This window comes from Rhodamnia argentea, chromosome 1 (assembly GCF_020921035.1).
Source record: "Rhodamnia argentea isolate NSW1041297 chromosome 1, ASM2092103v1, whole genome shotgun sequence".
NCBI lineage: Eukaryota > Viridiplantae > Streptophyta > Magnoliopsida > Myrtales > Myrtaceae > Rhodamnia > Rhodamnia argentea.
Genome location: NC_063150.1, coordinates 15,708,232 through 15,731,224, shown reverse-complemented (window position 1 = coordinate 15,731,224; position 22,993 = coordinate 15,708,232). Strand labels below are relative to the sequence as shown.

The following is a 22,993-nucleotide window of genomic DNA, read 5'->3' as shown; positions in this document are numbered from 1 at the left end:
AAAATGAACAACCGATGTAGAGGTTCCAAGGGAGGTTCTAGAGGAGCATCTAGTTTAAGAACATCGGTTAGGGAGGATCCAAGAGTGGATGGAGTCCTTAAGGCTTTAGAGGAAATTGGAAACTTGATGGATAGGTAGACTCGAAAACGAGCTGCCGCTATTGCCCGGGCCGTTGAGACTACCGCTACTGCTCATGGAGTAAATGTGAATCAAGGGAATGATAATGGGAATAAACAGATGCACCGGTTAGTGGAACAGTTTTTGAAGTTAAAACCAGCTAGGGTTAATGGGAAAGGTGATCCAGTGGTTGGTCCTCGTTGGCTAGAGGACTTGGAGAAAGCATTTGACGTTTTGGAGTGTACGAAAGAGGAGAAAGTGACCCCGGCAAGGTATCAACTTCACGATACAGCAAGTGATTGGTGGAAGGCCATCAAGGGAAGAGTTTTCCCTAAGGGTACGGTTCCAAATCGGACCGTCTTCGCCGAAGTCTTCAACGAGGAAATATTTCTCTGAAACCGCTCAAGAGCAGAAGATGCTGGAATTTTAGCAGTTCCGGTCGAACCCGATAACCACCGATCGCTATGAAGCAGAATTTCCGAGACCGTTAAAAGTATGCACCAAGGATGGTGAAAAATTCTTTGGACAGAGCGAGAAGGTTCCGGGATGGATTGAAACCGGAGCTTCGCAGCTAGTTGATATTGTTGAATTTAAGGGATTACGATGAACTATATGAAAGGGGCCGGATGGTGGAACGAGATATGAAAGACAGGGCTACCGCTTCTGGATCGCGGTTTATGCCAGCTAGGGACAATCGCCAGTTTGGCAAAAGGCCTATGATGGGAAATCGGCACTTCGTCCCTCCAGTTAGAAGAAATAATGAGAAACCAGCATATTAGTCTAATCGAACCTGTCGACTTTGTGGAAGAAGGCACGAAAATGGGCCTTGCCCGAACAGGACTAGAACGTACTTCAAATGTGGCAAGTTTGATCACCAAATAAGAAATTGTCCGGAGCAAGCCACGGGACCTCGATTTCAACCCCAACAACCCCGGGCAAGACCTCAAGTCGAAGCCGCTCTACTGCATAATCAGAACGCATTGCCACTTCAGGGGAGAGTCTATGCGGTGGCGCGCAATGAGGCAGAGAATGCTCCTCGCATGATCACAGGCACGGTCTCCTTATGTGATCATGCTGCTTATGCTTTATTAAATCCTAGAGCGTTGCATTCTTTTGTATCCGAGTAATTTATAAAAATTTGCTGGTATTGAGTCGAAACCGCTAGAAGTAATGCTACATGTAACTACACCCTTAAAGGATAAAGTACTAGTTTCATTAAGGTGTTCGGGATGTAAGATAGTCATTGGTGGTAGAGAAGAACCGAAAAACTTAACGGCTTTGACTATGCAAGATTATGACATTATAATTAGGATGGATTGGATGGGAAAACAAAGGGCTGTCTTTGATCGTGGCAGCAAGGTGATCCAATTTAATCCGATTGGTCATCCTAGATATGAATTTGTGAGAAGTCGAGGAGGAATCTCGATTCCCTTAATCTCGTCACTAGAAGTGACTAAGTTGTTAAATGAAGAATGCCAAGGGTATCTAGCTGCAATAGTCGATTCATCGATTGAAGGACCGAGGCTAGAGGATATAGCCGTGGTGTGCGACTATCCCGATGTCTTTCCTCAAGAGCTACCGGGTTTACCACATGAAAGGGAAGTGGAGTTCGTAATCGAGTTAGCCCCTTGGACAGAACCGATCTCCAAGGCGCCCTATAGAATGTCCCACTTAGAGTTGAAGGAGTTGAAGGTTCAAATGCAAGAATGGCTAGATGAAGGATTTATCCGCCCTAGTGCATCACCGTGGAGAGCTCCAATGCTGTTTGTGGGGAAGAAGGATGGGTCATTGCGGTTATGCATTGACTATCGGCGATTGAATCAAGTAACCATCAAGAACAAGTATCCATTGTCAAGGATAGACGACTTGTTCGATCAACTGTAAGGAGCATCGGTGTTCTCCAAGTTCGATTTAAGGATGGGCCATCATCAGCTAAGGATTAAGAAGGATGACATACCAAAGACCACTTTCCGTACCCGATATGGGCATTATGAGTTTACGGTCATGCCTTTTGGATTGATGAACGCCCCAGCTGCCTTTATGGATATGATGCATCAGATGTTTAGAGAATTTCTAGATCGGTTTGTCATAGTGTTTATCGATGATATATTGGTGTATTCAAAGAGCCCGGAGGAACATGAACACCATTTAAGTATCATTCTACGGACCTTAAGAGAACACTCTCTCTATGCTAAGTTTAGCAAGTGTGAATTTTGGCTCGATCGGGTAGCATTTCTTGGACATATCGTCTCCGGGAATAGAATCTCAATAGACCCAGCAAAGATTGAAACTGTTGTGAATTGGCAAGGACCGATATCGGTCACGGAGGTTCGGAGTTTTCTAGGCCTAGCGGGATATTACGGACAATTTGTAGAAAAGTTCTCTTCGATAGCTATTCCATTGACGCTGTTAACGAAGAAGGAAACTCATTTTGAATGGACAGATAAGTGCGAAAGGAGTTTCCAAGAACTTAAGCACAAGTTGACGACAACACTCGTTTTGACGATACCATCGGGTCCTGGGGGATTTGAGATATATAGCGATGCTTCGCTAAAGGGATTAGAATGCGTCCCGATGCAGCATGGCGGAATTGTTGCATATGCATTGTGACAGCTAAGGCCTCATGAACCGACTACCCAACGCATGATTTGGAGCTCGTGGCGATTGTTTTGCGCTGAAAATTTGAAGGCATTATCTGTGGGGAGAAAGGTTTTAGATTTATACGGATAATCAGAGTTTCAAGTATTTATTCTCCCAAAAGGAATTGAACATGAAACAGCGTTGTTGGATGAAATTGTTGAAGGACTATGACCGTGATATTTTATACCACCCCGGGAAAGCTATTAAAGTAGCGGATGCTCTTAGTCGGAAATCAGGCATCGCTCATTTGATGGTAAAAGAGTAGATTTTACTTGAAGAATTGAGGGATTCAGAGTTTAAATTTGAAGTTTGTCACCTCTCAAGTTTGTTGGCAACTTTGAGAATTGAACCAGAGATCCGGATAAAGATTAATGCATTGCGATCAGTGGATCCCGACATTCAGAAAATTCTAGAGATGGATGCAACCAAGAGGAAGGCTGAATTCCAAGTGGCCGAGGACGGAATCTTGAAGTTCCGTGGACTTTTGTGTGTTCCTAACGATGAGGAGCTTAAGGAGAAGATTCTATCAAAAGCTCATTGTAGTAGCTACGGTGTGCATCTAGGTAGCACCAAGATGTATCGAATCATGCGACGGCATTACTAGTGGAATGGGATGAAAGTGAACGTGGCTAAGCATGTGGCTAAGTGCTTAACGTGCCAACAGGTGAAGGCACGGCATTGTAAGCCTAGTGGACTACTTCAACCATTAGAGATTCCCGAATGGAAATGGGAGCACGTTGTTATGGATTTCGTTATGGGATTACCGAGGAGCCGGAAAGGACATAATTCGATTTGGGTGGCAGTCGATAGATTGATGAAGTCTGCACATTTTCTAGCGGTCCGAAAGGACTTCGCAATGGGTAAATGCGCTGAGTTGTATATGCGCCGAATAGTTCGACTTCATGGGGTTCCAGTTACAATCACTTCGGATAGAGACCCTAAGTTTACCGCAACTATTTGGAAAAGTTTTCAAAATGCTATGGGGACTAAAGTGCAAGATAGCACCGTCTATCATCCCCAGACAGAATGACAGTCGGAGTGGACGATTCAGACACTTGAGGACATGTTGTGGGCATGCGTGATAGAATTTAAAGGGGGTTGGGAGGAACAGTTATATTTGGTTGAGTTTGCCTACAATAACAGCTTCCAAGAGAGTATCGGAATGGCATCGTTTGAAGCGTTGTATGGAAGAGCTTGCGGAACTCCAGTATGTTGGGATGAAGTTGGAGAGAAGTATAACGGGTCCAGAGTTGGTTCAACAATCTGTTGAGGCAGTGAAAGTGATCGGAGAAAGACTTAGGACTGCCTAGAGTCGTCAAAAGAGTTATGCAAATAGACGACGAAGACCTTTGGAATTCCAGGTGGGAGATTATGTTTTCCTAAAGGTGTCGCCAATGCAAGGTTTATCTCAATTTGGAAAGAAAGGAAAATTGAGTCCAAGGTACGTAGGCCCATTTGAGATCTTGGAACGGATTGGGACTTTAGCTTATCGACTTGCCTTATCACCGAACTTGTCCTAAGTTCATAACGTCTTCTACGTATCCATGTTGAGGAAGTACGAGCCGGACCCAACCCATGTGATGGATCATGAAGTTGTGGATGTGGATGAAAGAATATCTTATATAGAGAGGCCAATGCGAATAGAAGATCGAAAAGAACAAATTCTGAGGAACAAGACAATTCCACCGGTGAAAGTGATATAGGAGCACCATGGAATGGAAGGGGCAACTTGGGAAAGTGAAGAAGCGATGAGGCGCCAAGATCCACATTTATTTGAGTAGTTGAGTTTATTGTAAATTTCGAGGATAAAATTTTTGTAAGAGGGAAAGAATTGTGACATCTTGTATTCCGACTCACTTTCGAAGCTTTGAATGAATGAAATGTCTCATTGATGTATTTCAGTTAAATCTCACTCGAAATTAATTCCTCTTAAGAAGACTAACCAAATGAGAACAACTAGCTAGGAAAATCAAGTACATAGACCTAAGAACTTAATCTTGGACTAACTCTTTGACCATGTAAATTGTCGAGGGAATATTTTGGACCATTATAGGCCGATCCTAGAATGGTTAAGGAACGATTTGGGTGATACCCTATACTTGCATCACGGGTGATTTCGTTTGACCTTGTATGGGTTCCGAACGCCCCTAAATCAATTTCTAACGATCGTGTCCATCGGGACTAGTGATTGACTCTCATAATTACATGACAACCAAAGTCGTCATGGTTCGAGTAATTCTTAAACGTGATGCTAATAACGGGTCGATAAGCGTAACTCCTAAAAGTCGCCTGTTAGTTCGAGATACGCTGAAATTTTAATTAATCGAGATCGGACTTCGAAATTAGACGTCGGACCTCAAGGGTTCCAATAATTATATTTTGGACATTGCTTCATCCGGAGTACGATTACTTCGCGATTCCCACCAAAGTGTTCAGGAAAATGAAATTATGACTGAAAATGGGAAAGGACCCATTTACACTTGGAAAATACCCATCAAGCTATTTCGGTCAAAGGGCATTTATATCATTTAACCCCCATGGCCAAAAATTTGACCAAGTCAATGGTGAAGCAAATTATCAAAATACCCTTTTTGCATTTCAAGAGCAAATGAGATGAATTATTGGTGGGCCTCATAAGTTTCTCTCTCCTCTTTGCAAGACCAATTATTCAACCCTAAATATCTATCCAAAAATATCCTAACCTATTCTAATAATGTTGTTCATCATCTTCTTCATTATTAGCTTTATTTTCTCTCACTTCATTCACTCTCTCTCTCTCTCTTCCCCTTTGCTTGGTCGAACATCCTCACCACTGCCACCGCTACCGCCGGAACATCACCGAACCGCCACTAGCCTCACCGTGAACCGCCAACCACCCCCGGACACCTGAAGCCGCCGTGAGCCACCCGAAGCCGTCGGACACCGTGGGACCGAGCATCGGCCGAGAGAGCACTGCTGGAGCCGCCGCTTAGATCACAATTTTCTCAACTTTTCAACCGTAGAATTTGCTAGATTTTTTAGGTGAGCAAGTTTCTAATCCTTGGTTAGGTAGCTAGATGCTAATGGATTATAGATTTGAGTAGTTTTGGTGAAAAATTTGGTGGATTGGTTCTTGCATGGTGCTTGACAAAAAATTGAGAGGCGAGAGAGAGAGAGAGAGAGAGAGATCATGTTGCTTGATTGATGAATTCTCCATGATTGGAATCAGGTGGCTATGATTGAAAGTTGCTTTATGTTGATTAATCTTGTGGCCTAGATCGGATCTTGTGTTATGATGATTGATCGTATGGCCATGATCATTTGTTGCTTTATTTTGATTAAATCGGATGGTTATGATTAATTGTTGCTTTATGATACATTAATCGTGTGGTTTAGATTAAATGCTACTTTATGATGATGCGATCGTACGGTCACGATAAATTGTTACATTAGCATAATTTAATCGTGTGGTACGTATTAATTGCTACGTTAGCATAATTCGATCATGTGGTACATATTAATTGTTGCGTTAGTTTAAATTAATCGTGTGGTTCCGATTGGCCGATAACTTTAGTGTGATTTAATTGGGTGGTCCCGATTAATTAATTGTTCAACGTGACCGAATTGCGTGGTCCCGATCGAATATTACTTCAGCATAATTAGATCGAGTGGTCTCGATTGAGTGGATAGGAAAAATTAGAAAGATTGCGTGGTCCCGATCTTTTATTAGAGAAAATTAGTGAGATCGTATGGTCTCAATCCGCTAATCGGAAAGTTTAGCAAGGCCGTGTGGTTAAGATTGATCAATCGGGAGGTTTTTTTGTGATCGTGTGGTGTCGGTCAAGCTTTTAAGGGAAAATTATTGGTATATGGTCTTTATGAGGGAAAATCGAGCGTGAGTGTGAAAGTCATACCCTGAAGCGTTATTACGCGGGGTTTGTATAGATAAGACCACATTTTACCTTGAGGAGTTATTACGTGGGATTCCGTTTGTTATTTTATCTTGAAGCGTTAAACGCGGGATACTAACCTAAGGCGTTATTACGTAGGTTTTATCGACCCGAGGCGTTATTACGCGAGTCCGGACTATATAATGGCCTGAGGCGTTATTATGCAGGTCTGTCCATATATATTGTAGCCTGATACTTTAAACGTGGGCTTCTGAGAAACGTGGCATTATTACAGGTGTAGCAAGTTGGAAGAAAGAATGACGTTTATTTCTGGAATTTATTTTGTGTGATCCACTAGCCGAGTGAGAATTTGTTATGAACCGCTCACCTAGGATGTGTCCGGAGGCACTAGCGCCCTAACCTAGGATTAGAGACTTTCTTACCGAGATTTATTCTCACCCCGTCATGGGTTGCTCTTTTTCGTAACCTCCACCTCGACCTCGAACGATCCACCATAGAGGTTTGGGATACCCCCGGACATGGAGACAATAGTCACTGAGTATCCGATAGGGGAAGATAAGGTTTACTATCGGCATACTACTACCATCCGGGTAGATGTATGAGAGAATTTTTGGAAATCCCATACGTACCTGGTATGGACATATAGGTATGAGGATATGTTAGTAGGACCGCTGAAGGGTTTTGACATTCCCTATGATGGAGTTGGGGAATGGGACCCCACCGAGGCTGCCCCTCCCGACGGCGTGGTGACCAGCCTAGACATCAGCCCCGAAGATCCGAAGTCGGACTCGAAAAGTTTGGAGCCCCGAGGAGGATGTAGAGGTAGTAGAACCGTATGATGTGGAAATGCCTTCTGTGACCGACAACGAGGAAGCTTTAGGTACGTCATCCGAAGATAGTGAAGATGGGGCTCGGGATAGTCGCCCCTCGACTTTTTGGAAGTATCCTCTTAGGATAGCGGTTAGGCTTCGACCACTTGACCATTTTTGTTGTATGTGGTCATAGGCTTATACAAAGGCCTCTAAAGCCTTAGGTTTGACTTTTGTAAAGGATATATGGATATGTATATAAGTTTTCCTTTTACCGTCCCAAGTTATCGTATTGTTGTTTGTTTTTGTACAGAGTTTGGTTTCTGCTTCCGCATGTGCTTATCATTCATGTTGAGTTCGAATTTCATTGGCCTTTAGATCAGGGAGAACTATATAGTAATGTGGCCAGGTGGGATGTTGGCGAGCTCGTAGGGTTGGCGTCGTGACACAGCTAGTATCTCCAGAGACATTATTATTTATTTTATTTTTATAGTAAACAACAAAACAAAGCACGTAGCATGAAACAGCAACGCATGTCAACATGCATGGCATAACAATCACGGTTTCAAGGCATAACTCATCAGATGACCAAGCTTTACGTACTTGTATGAAATCAATTTCATATATCATAGTTTAATTCTCATTTTACCATAATTTCTCAACTCGGTGAATTGGCTCACGTAAATACGCCTCGAGCTCACCATTCAATCTCAATTCCACGGCTTAGTCGGCGTAAAATTACGCCTCGAGCTATAACAATTTATGGGACTCGCGTTTCAATGCATCAAGTTGCCAATGCCATCTCAATGGCCCATGTCGACACGCATCAAACTTACCCCGTATGACCAAGATTCAGGGTATAGCTTCTCCTCGCATAGCACAAGTCCTAGGGTAAACTCGTCCCTACATGGCCAAATCCCGGGGTTTCACATATCTCGTTTCCATCCACTAGCCAATTCCTATTATGTCTCTCATTATCAAGGGCTCACAAGCCGTTCTTATCTTTCCACGGACTTCATGATCGAGTATATCAAACTCAAGCAATCAACGATGCTATTAATATGAGAAATACCATGGCCAAACACTTTCATTGCATGACAAATAGTTCACACATTATGGCAATCAAATATCATATGGCCATGAAAACACAATTTCACTCTAAGGTAACATACATTGTTTAGCAACCATAAACCACATTGGACCTTGCTCATTACAAGTACATTTCACTCTGTAAAATCAATCAATTGAAGGCCAAATTCCTCCATTATTACCCTAACTTCCTAATAAAGGGTTCAGGGTCACTTACAAAGCAAATTGGACTAGCTCAATCCATCAAATGAAGCCTCAAGGTCCAACTTCAATTTTGTCCAAAAACATAGCAAGATACGGTTTGAGTTCAATTGCACAAATCAGCCAAGAAACCACTTCTAAACTCTAATCCAATTCGTGTACTCCACAATAACACATTATACTATACCCTAAGGTGTCTTACCAAGAATTTCAAAGCCAATTAACACCTTAAATAGCCTCCAACAGGGTCAACCCGAACAGGGCAACAACTAACCGGAAACTATTCTTACAACAACTAACTTAAATCAGCAATTAAACTTCCTCTAAACTTCAAATTATCCCATAATCTTCTTGCTAACCTCTCAATCTATGATTATAGAGGTCTCACTAAAATTTGATAGTAAAACAACACCTCAAAGAGCCTCTTCCATCTGTTTTCACGTGATCGGCAAAGGGGCAAAATCTGCTTCATAAAAACCAACCTAAATCAGCCTCTCAAACCTATTTTAATTCCAACAAATTGCCATCTTCAGCTTATCAAACCCTTATAATAAATCTTAATAGTATGTCACCGAAAATTTGAAGCAAAATGAACTCTTTAAGCCAGTAAAATTGAGCTCTCCCTCAAATCGGATTTCCAACCTGACCTGCCCGACCTTCGCTCAAATAAACAGTTCTACAGGAAAAACTATTGGGCCAAATGGAAATTATAATATGTATTTAGAAATATAAGACGATAAGCTTTCTAATGGCGGTGGACTCACCTCAATCGGATGTCAAACGAAGAAGTTATGACCGGAACAGTGAAGGAGTCGGGGCAGAACGGTGAGCTGGCGAGAGAGGAAGAAAGGGTTTGAGGGAAAAATGAAAAATGGAAGGTAGAGAGAGAACATGGCCGGTGAAAAATAAAGAGAAGAAAGAGAGAGGCTTTTTTGCATCATTGATCAATGGTCAAATGGTCAAAGGCTTGAAGACACCAATAATCGATGCAAGACACAAATAATTGGTGCAAAAAGAGTTGCTCATAAGATAACATTTGGCATTTCTCCATAATTATTCATGCAAAATGACCATAATACCCCCATAATTTCGGCCACCACATGCTGAAATTGTAAATGACCAAATTGCCCTTCATCCTTCCTTAATGCCAAATTATACCTCCCAGGGGCAAAATGGTAATTTCGCACCGACAGTGCAAATTTTTCGCATTTCCAATAGAAATTACCCCTGATGAGGTTACGTCCAATTCGTGTCAAATGTTGGCATACTTCATTGTCCATTGTCCAATTTCGAGATCTCAATCATGGTCGGTTAACTCGAGACTGATTAAGTCCGAGTGAGATAAGATCGAAATACATCGTTAGATAACTTTTCATTCATTAGTCTCGAAATGGCAAGAATTCAGAATGTCACACTTATCTTTTTCAATAAAACTACAAGAAGCACTCTCTGTGAAGCACAAATACTTCCTCAATCATCTTGTGGAACACTAGACGTTTAATACGCATGTGAATAATGCATAAACATGCACATTCAAATTACTTTAATTGGAGGTAGCTAACATAGTAACTCGACATCCTTAACAAGGCATTTTTATGTAGAGGCAAATAATTAATCATACTACTTCCAAAAGTTATATAGTACCCAAGTCATTTCCAATCAATAAAATGATGAGTATCTAGGCTACAGAACCTACCATGTTTGAGTCATTTGACTTACCAAATTTATACATTTCCATATACTCGTATGGTATCAATCAAGTTGCTCAAAAGTGGATAGGTAAGAAGAATGTATAATCTAACAACACACCTTATTTCAAGATTATAAGTTGCAAGAGCTCACTTATTACAATATCAAATCACCCTATTTCGAAGACATTGAACTTTCTCAAAAATCGGTCCTAGGAGGCTAGTCGAAATTGTTGCCATGAGAATCGGTTGCCCGGTCTCCAATGGATTCAACAAGCATCTTGCTTAATTCTTCTAACCTTCTCTTATGAAGTTTCGGGTCCTCCAAGGAGAGCTGCTCTATCGGTACCTCCCACCAGCCTTTGATCGGGCATTTCTCTATCTGTCGCCGGAGTTCAACCCCACGCTTTCTTTCAGCTCTTATCTTCTTCTCGAAATCTAAGTTCTGCTTTGATAGGTCACGCAGGTTTGCCCCAAGTTCGTCTTGAGATTTCTCAAGAGCACGAGAAGTCGCTATGCTAGGATCTTCGACTCGGCCAGGAATATTAAAACTACGAGGGTGATTTTTTGGAGCAGACTTCTTCTTTGAGTTTTGTCCATAGTCATAATATATGTGGGATTGTCTCGTATTAATCTCGCACTCGCTCATGATTGAGTGGGATTAGCTGCAATTTATAAGGTCTCGACACCAATGAAATCGACACAACTCGTTCTGTGATTGGTCAATTAAATTTGTTTGCATGTACAGCATATTCAAGAATCCTAAATTAATGAAGTTTCTTATTTTCATATAAGCATTCAATCTATCATCTTGCTTGTTTCGTATTTCTTAACCAGTTATAACCATGCCTCAAAATTATCCATGAACTTATCTATATTTAACAGGTCTCAATGATACAATTTTTGGGGTATGCACTTGAACGGTGATTGGAAGAGCATATTTGTTGTAACAAAATAAAATGTGATGTCGGAGACTATTGTACTTATATACAAAAATCAAATAAATATGAATCTATATTATAAAGAAGCGATCATGTAACGACCTAGGAACTATAATCCGTTATTCTACCTCTATTTAATTTATTTATTAATTTCTTCCAACATTTATTTTTTATTTGAGGAAACGTTAATAGCTAACCTAATTTAACAAGCATAACAACTTTCAAGATATTTACAAATCTACTTAGATTTTATATATGCATCAAGTATATCTTATCTAGATGTCGATATCGGGAATTATTTGTACCGCTTTCCTAGTATAGTATGTATATTGTGAAATGCCACTCGAACCCAAAGCTAATTAGTTCTCCCCAAAATGACAACGTTCATTACCTTCCCTTAAAAATGTACAATCAAAATTTAGGAAGGTCACCCTAACTACTTATACTTGGCATCTCCTTACTCTCTCTAGACTATTAGAACTTCTTCCTCATCCTAACTCAAGTACTCTCCTAAGGCGTCACTTTGCCTTGGAAACCCGATGGTCCATCGAAATTGCACAGAGAGACCCATGAGTATTCTTCCACCTACTTTTCAACGCTAGTTTCTACATTCACGACTTCATGTTAGGAATATTCCATGTAAGTTGGCAATCCAAACAGCAAGGTACGAGACGGATCCATCTTAATTTCCCGAAAATAAAAGGATGAGGGAACAACCTAGTAAATGAAATTACTAGGCCTAAAATAGGAATGTCAATTTGATACTCAACAAAGCCATCCTGTAATGTACTGTAAAAATGAGCATGAATTCTTCGGTTGCAAATCATCAAATGCATGGAGCTCACCATATAACTTTTGTTCAAATGCCATGAATACATTAATTCATTCAATTCACATCAAACGGCCACTCCTAACTCATCAATTTGTGCCTATCCGAGCCATAAACATTTGCTAATCTAGGCCATAAACATTTGCCAATCTAGGCCATAGTTAGTAAGTCGTATCCCGGGAACGCTCACTTATGAGTTCAATATTACCTAATAGTAAAACATCTTGCATAATTACCTTCTTGGGAACGATGGCTCAAAACACCCACAAAACGAACCCTTGAGACTTTAAGGGAACAATTGCCCATTCGGCCCATAATAATTGTTTATCCGGGCCATACGTTGTTCCTCGGTCGTTCCTCGGATGATATGTTCAAACATATTCTTGCGGGCGCATGAATCAAATCATTTTAATGTAAGAAAATATTGTTGAGGCTTAATGTAATAACAATAGTACCACACACAAAATGCACACTATTCATGTCAATCTAATGTGATACTTTGTTTAAGTAACAAACGTAGGTTACTATATTATATATAGTAATCTCATTTACATGTTACCCAAATAAAAGTATTTTATCTTATGACATGCAAGACAACAAGGCGAGAAGACGGTGTCGTATGGTGCATCGCTAAAGTGGCGTAGAACGCGAGAAACTTCCTAACAACGATAACCTGAAGCGGTGGAGAGAGAGAGAGAGAAGAAAGCGTGTGTGTGTGTGTAGTGATGTGATGGGTGTGTGTGTCACCAGGTTCAGTGAGAGAGAGAGTAAGAACATGAGAGAGAATGAGAGAGAGGGATTGGCGTAAGAGAAAGATTGGTGTGAGAGAGTAAAGGAGCCGGTGGATATCGGAAATAACAAAATTGCATCCCTATTTTATAGTAGTTTTCTAGCTTCTTTCACAAGTTACTTCACAGGTGAACGCATTTATATCATTTTTACTTTATCAATCCTATTAGTGTGAACTTATTTTTGTTTTCTTGACTTTGTCAATCCTATTAGTGTGAACCCATTTATGTTTTCTTAATTTTGTTAATCTTATAGTGTGAACTCATTTATAATTTCTTGACTTTGTTAATCATATAGTGTGAACTCATTTATAGTTTATTGACTTTGTTAATCCTATAGTGTGAACTCATTTATAGTTTCTTGACTTTGCTAGTGTGAACTCATTTATGTTTTCTTGATTTTGTTAATGAAAGCGACTTTAATCTTATCTTATCTTAAGCTATGAAAGTAATTTTGTTCTTATCCTTACTATGTGCTTGAAAATGACATTTGTATTTGTCATTTATCTCTTAACTTTATATTGACTTAACGAAAATGATATTTTCACTCATTGATGTCGAACAAGAGAACAAGGAGAATTACAGCATTAGGACCAAGCGATGGTGGTAGCGGTTTGGGCCTAGCTCGCCCGCACCACGCGGGCCAATGGGTGCGCCTCGTTCCGACCATGAGCTAGCCAGGGGTGGACCGGTTGAGCGTCGTCCGTGCCGGTCGCGATGGGGGGCACCTCATTCTCGGGTCGTCGCCGTTCTTTGTCCGTCCTTCGTCGATTAATCAATTATCTTGCTCATTCTATATTTCTTGTCATTTGTTTTTAATATTTTCATTCATGTTATTAAAGAAAACTTTTTAAGTCAATAGAACCTTCTAGAAAGACTTTTTAAGTCAACTCATTAATGAACCTTATCTCTAAGCTTTGAAAACAATATTGATTTCATCTTATCATTAATTACTGAAAAGTGATATTGATCTTATCCTCATTAATTACTTGAAAGCGGCATTGATATTATCCTAGCATTAATTGCTTGAAAAGCGATATTGATCTTATCCATTAACAAATTAATTTGCAGTTGATTTATATGTTCTTAATTGACTTAGCATTGACTTATATATTAATTCAAGAAATATTACCGTGTCATGTTTTCTAATACAAAATTTCTGGGAAAACTTCTTAAATAAGTTAAGTAACAACTTCCTCGAGAAGCTTCGGAATAATTTTCTTGAGAAGTTACCGGATGGCTTTCTTGAGAATTTACGAGATAGCTTCTTCTAGAAGTTTCTAGGTATCGTAAGGAACAAGTCAAGAAATATCCTTTCATTTTCTAATTATTTCTAGTGTGAGAAATTTTGGGATATCACATATCATGTCACAACCGACCATTGTTTTTATAACTGAAATTCAAAATCGTTATCTCTATTTTTTCTTTATCAAATAGTTCTTGTACTTCTAAAATCAAAACTATTGTTCGTCGCTCTCTCTCTCTCTCTCTCTCTCTCTCTCTCTCTCTCTCTCTCTCTCTCTCTCAACATTGATTTTCATTGTAATGTAGCTTATTTGGAATATATGAGTGTGTTTGTTCCGTGAAAATATTTTTCGCAAATTGATTTTCTGGATTTTTACGTATTTGGTTAATTGAAAATGATTAGTCCATTGTAAACCATTTACGATCACAATAAAAAAAAAAAAGAAAAGTGCTTAAAAAGTAATTGAATGAATTCCCTATTTTGGAAAGGGCAATTACAGTCCAAAGAATAAAAGTCTCTTAAGGAACTTTCTTATTCAATTTGTTCACTAGACTTCCCTAAGGCTTGTTTTTTTTTTTTTTTTGGGTCCGAAAGAAACTTCCATACGAAAAGTTAAGGGTCCTTACAAGCATAGCCCACAGGAGGAGCGTCTAAACATAGAAGATCCCAAAAGGGTGGAGGTGGTCTAGAGACCCAAAATACAGGAACACTATTTAGACGATGAGGCTTAGCCAGCCAATCAGCTACGAAATTCGTTGTGTGACAGCAATGGGCTACCGAGATGTTCTTGTCTTGGGCCAGCATAAGTTTGGCTTCCATGACCAAGGTTTCAATTTCCCAACCCATATCTTCTTCCCCCATTGACTTCCAAAGCCAAAGTACGATTGTCGATGCGAACTATTATCTTGTTCCTCTCTGCGTTCTCTGACTCCCGACATCTTCGCTTGATGAACTTTAAGGCTTCTAGCAGGGCTCTTGCTTCCGGCTGACCTAGGGAGCAAGATCGAATTTTTTGCACGAATCCGTTCACCAGGGTCCCATTGGAGTCACAGAGAACACCTATGATGGCTCCATCACCGTCGGCACCACCTACAGAGGCATCAATATTCAGTTTCAGGTCAGACTTCATAGGTGGAGTCCATTTTTTATGGGGATCTTGTCTGATTTCTATAAAGCTTTGATCTTTGCCGGTCGATTTCCTATAACTTCGCATAAGCGCCTCTGCTTCGCATATGAGGGTTTCCGGATCTAGCTTTTTCCCTCTGAAAACTAAATTATTCCTTGTCTTCCATATGCACCAAAGCAGGACAGTTGTTCTATCAAAGAAGGGAGAAGTAACAGGGTTCTCGATCAGGTCTTGGAGCCACGCATCCATTCTTGGGCTGTTTGGAGGACGGTGAATAAGTAAGAGCCTCTAATCTTGCCAAATACGTTCAGTCCAAGGACAAGCTAAAAACAAATGCTCCATGGTGTCCGCTTGAGAGTTACACAAATAGCAGTAAGGGTGAGGTATGATTTTTCGTTTAAGTAGTTTTTCTTTAGTTGGAGGAGCATTTTGACATATCTGCCAAATAAACACACGCACCTTTAGGGGGATCTTGGCTTTCCAGATTCTGTTCCAAAGCTTTCTTGAAGGCTGGAAGAAGGAGGAAGCCTGCTCTGTATCTGCTTTCTAAGTCTCCTCTCTCATTTTGTTGTAGGCACTCTTAACAGTAAAGGGTCCATTTTGTTTAACTGTCCACACTAGCTTATCTTTCTTGAGGTGAGGGTTGATTGGGATGGCTAGAATTTCCTCTGATATTCCTTCATTGAACAAATCTTTGATTTTATATCCATTCCATTTTGCTTCCCCTCTAAACATCAAATTTGACACCTTCAGAGGTTCATTTCTGTTTGCCGACCCCACTATCACTCCCCTTTGTAGCTAGAGGTCTTCTCGAATATTAACCATCTCCCTATTACCAATTGACCATCGCACTGACCCTACTATGCTCTCCCTCCCATACAAAATTCTTTGCTATCCCCATGAAGGCCTAGAACCCTTTGCAGCCTGTAAAAAATTCCCATTTGGAAAGTAGATACCTTTCAGAATCTTGCTCCACAGAGCATTCTGGTTCTGAGTAAGCCTCCACGCTTGCTTTCCTAACATTGCTTTGTTATCAAACTTTCCTTCCACCCTTACAACTTTGTGTTAACTCTTGCGTTGATCCAAGAGAACATTTGTTTCTTCGAGTCCCCCCAATCAGATGGTATTCCCAAGTATTTCCCTGTTTTTTCTATGAATGGAACTTGTAAAAAACCTGCCAGATTGTTTTGAAGCTATTGTGGGCAGTTTTTCCCCATGAAAAGCCCTGACTTGTTTAGATTTATTTCCTGGCCCGAAGCCATGCAATACTAATTCAGAATCTAAGTCAAATTCTGACATTCTGTCAAATTTCCCTCTAGAAAGAAAATGGAATCATCCGCAAAGAGTAGGCGGGGTAAAGTTGGACAAGACCTATTTAGCTTTATACCTTTGATTGTTCCATCATTAACCACCTTCCTTACTAGCATTAAGAGCGTGTTCGCCATGAGAATGAATAAATATGGAGACAAAGGGTCTCCTTGACAAAGTCCTCTAGACGGCTTAAAATAAGGCAAAGGCTCACCATTAAATTTCACACTGAGAGAAGCAAAAGTTACACAAGTCAACCCTTTCCACCCACATAGTGCAAAAACACATCTTTAGGAGACAAGCTTCCAGAAAATCCCACTCCACTCTATAATATGCTTTCCTCATCCAATTTCAAAATAGCGTGAAACCTTTTTTTCTTCTTTCTCACTCTCATTTGATGTAAGACTACTTGGACAATAATGATATTGTCTTGTATTTGTCTATCCCCGACAAAAGCACTTTGCTCCTCTACGATGAGAATAGGCAACCACGTTTAACTCTATTCGCCAAAATTTTTTAGATAATCCTATAGGCCATAGGCCACATTACAGAGACTGATCGGCCTATATTGATTGCCAACAAATCGAACACGCCTTTTCGTGAATATAGATAAATAAATAAATGGACAATAAAAATAACCACCACAGAAAAGACCTCGACCCGATTCCGTTGTGTTTCAATGACTGGGTCCAGCCCATTCTGTTCATCGGACTGGTTAGTCAAAGCCCATCGATTTTGGTCTAAATTGACCAACTCAATTGGGCCCCAAAACCAAGCCCATTACTCAAAATATTCACATTAATTCACTTCTCTCGGCCCAATATCCAGCGATTAGCTCAGCCCACGAGCCTTCCTCTGTCCCTTCGCCCTTTCTCCCTCCTCTTCTCTCCTCGAGCTAGAAAAAACTGCGAGAAGAGAAGCTGGGTTCCAGAAGCTTCCAGATCTTTCTTCTCCGGCCGTCGAACGTCGCCCGCCTTCTCTCCGTCGTCTTTTGTTGGCCGAAGAACCATCGGACGTCGTCTATCGTTCGTCGTTCCTGAGAAGCTCCGTTCGGCCCTGTATCGTGGCCGAGAAACTTGAAGAGAGGCAATCTCACTTAAGATTCCTCTGCAAGCTCCGATTTCTGTCAGTGGGACGTTCAGAAGCCGCCGCCTCTCGTTGGATCACCAGCCGTCGCTTCGACCGGCTTCATTGCCAAGTCTATTGTGTGTTTTGTTCTATGTTTTCGTGCGATCTGCAGCTGGAATCCACCGCTTACCTTTCCACATTCGGCCGGCTTCGTCTTACTCTGCCTCTCGTAAGCCCCGTTACGGTCTTTCAATCTAAACATCTGTTACTGTTAGTCAGTTCAGGTTTACTTCTTGTTCATTTGGTTCCTTTTGTGGGTTGATTTCGAGGTCTATTATCTACATTGGATTCAAATCATGATGCATTTCAGTTTCGACGAAGTGGGATTTATTCTCTTCTTCTTCTTTTTTTTATCTAATTGTGTCTTGATGGGATTGGCTTTGTAAAGGTGGATGTTGAGTTGGGTTCTTTATTTTTTTGAGGTGTTTGCTCATTTCTTTTTCCTGTTCATGATGGTAAGTAGGGATTTTTTCTTTTTTCCTTCTGCGTATCCAGCCGCAGGTGAAGAAGAAACCTGATTCCTCAGCGTAGTGAGCGAAATGAGGTTTGGAACCCTGAGAAACATCATTCAACCACTCTCCAGAACCCTACAATGCCACACTTTCGTCTCTTCTGCAACGAACCCGTTGCGAATTGCACCTCTCGAGCCCGTTCCCCAGCTCCTGTATGGCGGTAGCTCGCTGCCAAAGCAGCTGCTGACTCCATGGAATCAAGCGTTTTCTCACTTGCACAGCTTGACCGATCCGCGATATCCCAAGAGAAGGCCTGTTGACAAGCCCCGTCGCAAAAGGGCCACCTTGAGACCCCCGGGTTTGTCTACTACTCTCTTTCTTTCTCCCCTATTCAATGGTGTTTGTTTTCTATGCTCCGCAATTGATTGAAGAAGACTGGTTCTGCTTTGGATACATTTGAAGCTAATGCGGTTGCATTTATGTTGGATTGAAAATGTTGGTTTGCCTGTCAATTTCGTCAAAATGTGTGTGATTGCATTGGGTGGAGTTGAAGTGGAGTTAGAAGCCACTAGCTAGTGTGCCTTGTAGTTTCAAGGTGGAGTTTATGAACACGCATTTGATGTTTCCGGTGTTGTAGGTCCATATGCATGGGTTCAGTATGTTCCAGGTGAACCCATACTTCCAAATAGGCCCAACGAAGGAAGCATCAAGAGAAGGAACGAAAAAAAGCGCATCAAGCAGCGCCATGCTTTTATAGTGGTGTGTGCTCGTTCAAATTTTATGGCTGCTACTTGAACTTCCCTGGGTATTTAACTTTCTTGTTGTATGATTGATGATCCAACACTGTCCACTGGGATTCCTTCTATTGTGTTTCCTGAAATCTCCGAGATACGGCTTTTCTCTTTTGTGTATGCTAGTGGCTGATGCTTATATGCTTTTCTAGATGGTTAGCACGTTTTGCTTGGTTGTGATTGATGGTTCTGTTGGTGATCCCTCATTCCTTGTAAAGCATCATGTCTGTTTGAATCTAAATCCTTAGATGGCCCTTCACATCATTAATGACTTTTGAAACTAAATGACATTCAAGACCCTTCACATCATAAATTTGCTGGATGGCATACTAATTTTTATGGGTTTTGAGTTCTGGTTGGATGTTGAGTTTTCGTTTGATTACCCGTGAAATTTGCTGTTGTTCAATCTGTAGTATTCATGCTAGTGTCGTCTGATATTTCAGTGGTTTTATCCATCATGCAGTTTGTATGTATATCGACTGACCTAAAGCTCTGATGTGCATCGTATTAGATCTTGCCATCACTTATGAGGGGAATTCTCCACCCTGGCAATAGAGAGATTTATGAGTAATATAGTCCACCATGTGCTCTTTAAACGGGACACAGTTCCAACCTTTAGGTCAAATCAGGTGTTTTTTCCTGAAAGATTCTCTTAAGAGCATAAAATCCCTGGGTACCCTAATACCAAACCATTGTCTCTGTGTGTAAAGCTTAATCTGTCTACATAAAAATTGTATTGACTCTTCATTTCCTGTCTAATTGAGAAGTTGTGGTACTTCCACAATAATAACAAACAGAAAGGAGGTATAAAATCATCTAACCATCAACCTCCAGTATCGGAGAACCTCCTTCAAATGAACATCCGTAATTTAGTTAGTGGAGCTCATTGTATGGGTTTTGGAACCCAAGAAATATATTTGGCAAGTGTGTCAGTGGATTTCCCCTCTTTGAAGAGAGGAGGTGATGGATTCTGTCCTTGACCTTAAGGTAGAGTAAGGAAGAAGCAATTCTTAAGAAATCACTGGAGCCTTGGATCACATTGCAAAAGTCAAAATCAGAGAAACGTCATATTTGTGATCCAATAAACCTTGGCTTTTATATTCCTTCTCCAATGCCGTGAAAACTTAACTGCCTTGATTTATATATGCTTATTCGACATAATCCAATTAAGAAAGGAAGGGAAGGGAAGGGAAGCAGTCATTGGGGCAGTTGCAAGACTTTGCAGAAAACAAATTTTGCATTTACGAGCAAATTCTCTGCATGATCTGAATGCATTTAGAAATGAAAAGTTTAACACTCTCAATAGCAGTACACAATTTAATCAACTATTGAGTTGCTCAAAAGTGGCTCTGCTGTGCTTGCCCATGCACTTAGCCACCGCATATGCAATCATGTATATGTTTCTCTCTTTTAATCCTTGTGACATCGTAATTATGCTTCTGGAATCTGAATCTTAAACAGACAAGAGAACCTTGGAGAAGTCTGTGGTTGTGGTTGTATTATTCATCTAATAAGCTTCAAGTACTTCATAGTATCTGAATAGTAAGCAGTTCTTTTCTTGCTAGGATGATATGTACCTTTACAATGGTCCTACATCAATGAATGTACAGACACGATTGGAAGAGGTTTATCTAATCCAACCACTGTAGATTTTTTAGGAAAGAGTTACATTGAGTAGTGTGTATCATTGCATTGTTGAATAATCGAACTCTATTCCCCTGAGGTCCAAGCTATAGCAAAATTATTCAGTTGACTGGACGAATTGGAAGCAACTTGAGTTGGGATTTTCTACCTTTCTACCAAGACTAATAGATCTGGATAACAAGTTCACCTGCCCCCCTTGTCCATTGCCTAATAGAAAGATGGATTTAGCATCGTTTGCATCACTTAGGGAAAATGTCCCAGAAAATTAATGTTTCTCTTGGGATACTTTTCACTTGTAACTTTGCTGTTCTGAATGTGCATTTTCTCCACTTGCTTGATGTTTATGATTGTGTTTATCCTAAATGACCTGTATGGAGTTGTGCACAGGCCGAACGGAAGAAAAGAAAAGCTCAAATGCAAGAGGCTAATAGAAAGAAAGTCAATGCACGGGTAGAGAGAAAGATGGCTGCAGTGGCAAGGGACAGAGCATGGGCACAGAGGTTAGCTGAGCTGCAGCAACTTGAAGAAGAGAAGAAGTCCATGTCTGATACTTAGCTTGCTTGGTCTGTCAAGCAGATAATGACTGCTGCTAAATTTTTTCCCCTCTTTGGTGTGTCATAGTTAAAACTGTCATTGCGGGAGCACCTCTTTAGGTTTTCCTCTTGGTCAGGTGAGTTATGTAGACTACTAAATTTTGATTTATTCTCATCATGTTTTGAGTACCTCATGCCAAGTAGCTTATGTGGCAAAACCAACTCTTAGCGCATGTGTATGACGGTTGGATAGTTGATGCTGGAGCAATCTTCATTATTTTGTTGGAGTCTCAGTTGATGAGATATGATGCAGTTCACATGCAGATGATACAGTAGAAGCTGATGTCAATTTGGTGAGCTAGGTGCTCATATGTGCGGAGGATGATTGGATTGTAGAAAAGCGTGCTTCTAAACCTGATCTTAAACGTGTCTGGTGGATCTTCATGGAAACCGTTTAATCTGTTTTAGCAACACCTAATCAATCAGCTAATGATTTCAATCGTTCTTATATTCTTTGTTGTCTAAGTTTCTGATAGATGAGTACTGCAGAGATCATATTCACTTCCCTCCTACAGGATCATCTCTAACAAGCTTCTTTATGGCTTCGGTTATCTGACTCTGAATGAATGTTTGACATTTCAATGTGGTTGCCAAAATTCTCTCTTCTTGGGTACTCTCCATCTGCAGCTATACTGTTGCTCTAACAAAACCAGGGTCTAACATTGAATTGATCGCAATCTTCTTGCTTGGGGATTAATGATGCATGAGCTGCCAATATGGGTTCGTGGCCCACTTTTTATCCGTATTCTGTATAAATGGGTTGCTTTTATAGGGTCCACTAAAAATGTGTCCAAAAAAGTGAAGCTAAATTTGATGGTTCAAACGATAACTTATGCCCATTCAAAAGGTTAAGTTATCGTTATTATTGGGTTGAGTTTGGGTCACGGCGTCATGTGCAATTTCCACAAGAACCCTCGCAAGTATCTATTGCCCGCCTTCATTTCTCTCCCTCTGCCTTCTCGCCAATGCTGAATGCTGCCACTTGTCAGCTCCATTCATCGAGGAGGTCGTCGCTTCCTGCTGTGCTCTCCATCCGGTGCTACTACCGTGGATCTCCATACAACACACTCGTGCCTGAGATATGCAGGCATTGTTGTATGAGGAAGGCTAGTTCGATCTACGAAGATCGAAACGGTCGGGTCAGGGCATAGCCATCGTTACTGTGTTCTTTTGGAGGGTTGAGTTTGTGGATGCCCGCATTGTGGTTTGAATTTGATCGAGTAGGTGATTAGCGTGATTGGTTGAGTAATTTTGGATGGCTGCGGTATTTTTGCTGCTCCCTGGTGTGAGTGAATGGTTTTTTGAAGGTGAAATGCCTCCTGCATTTTCGACGGACACTGGAGTGTAGTCATCTTCATCAGTGTTTAGTCCTGCATCAGTGAGTTACTTGGAATGATTCATCCCATTGTGAGCCCACTGGTCTAACTGTGCCAAAAGAACCAGGAATTGATTTTGGGCCTTTTTCTATTATAGGGGCTTGCTTTGGAGATGTCGGACCCACTGGATCCATTCGAGAGACCTTATGAGCAGTACAATTCTTACGATTTTCAAATTCCTGTTCAATGCCTTTTGTCAAGAGTTGCGTGCTTGCATAATTTCCTACGGCTCTATTTGTCCACAAGAGTAGAGATGATGAGGACATCCTCTCGATAAAATATTGACTCCAAAGCATTCTTGCTATTGTATATTGCAAATTTGTCTAATACAGTGAGA

At 40.8% G+C, this 22,993-nt stretch overlaps 1 protein-coding gene across 1 annotated transcript; it reads left to right on the top strand.

Moving 5' to 3' along the window:
* The first annotated feature begins 443 nt into the window (after window positions 1-443).
* On the top strand, window positions 444-21,528 carry LOC115726400. Its single transcript, XM_048285917.1, has 5 exons — window positions 444-454; window positions 5,043-5,048; window positions 18,296-18,610; window positions 18,890-19,011; window positions 21,075-21,528. The coding sequence occupies exons 3-5, from the start codon at window positions 18,340-18,342 to the stop codon at window positions 21,240-21,242; spliced, it is 561 nt and encodes a 186-aa protein (XP_048141874.1). The 5' UTR covers window positions 444-454; window positions 5,043-5,048; window positions 18,296-18,339; the 3' UTR covers window positions 21,243-21,528.
* The last annotated feature ends 1,465 nt before the right edge of the window (window positions 21,529-22,993 follow it).

Bases quoted from the DNA above. Each gene is read 5' to 3' on its own strand.
- LOC115726400 (XM_048285917.1), top strand. From the start codon at position 18,340: ATGAGGTTTGGAACCCTGAGAAACATCATTCAACCACTCTCCAGAACC. The intron at 18,611-18,889 runs GTTTGTCTACTA...CCGGTGTTGTAG, and splicing joins GGCCACCTTGAGACCCCCGG to GTCCATATGCATGGGTTCAG. The intron at 19,012-21,074 runs GTGTGTGCTCGT...AGTTGTGCACAG, and splicing joins AGCGCCATGCTTTTATAGTG to GCCGAACGGAAGAAAAGAAA.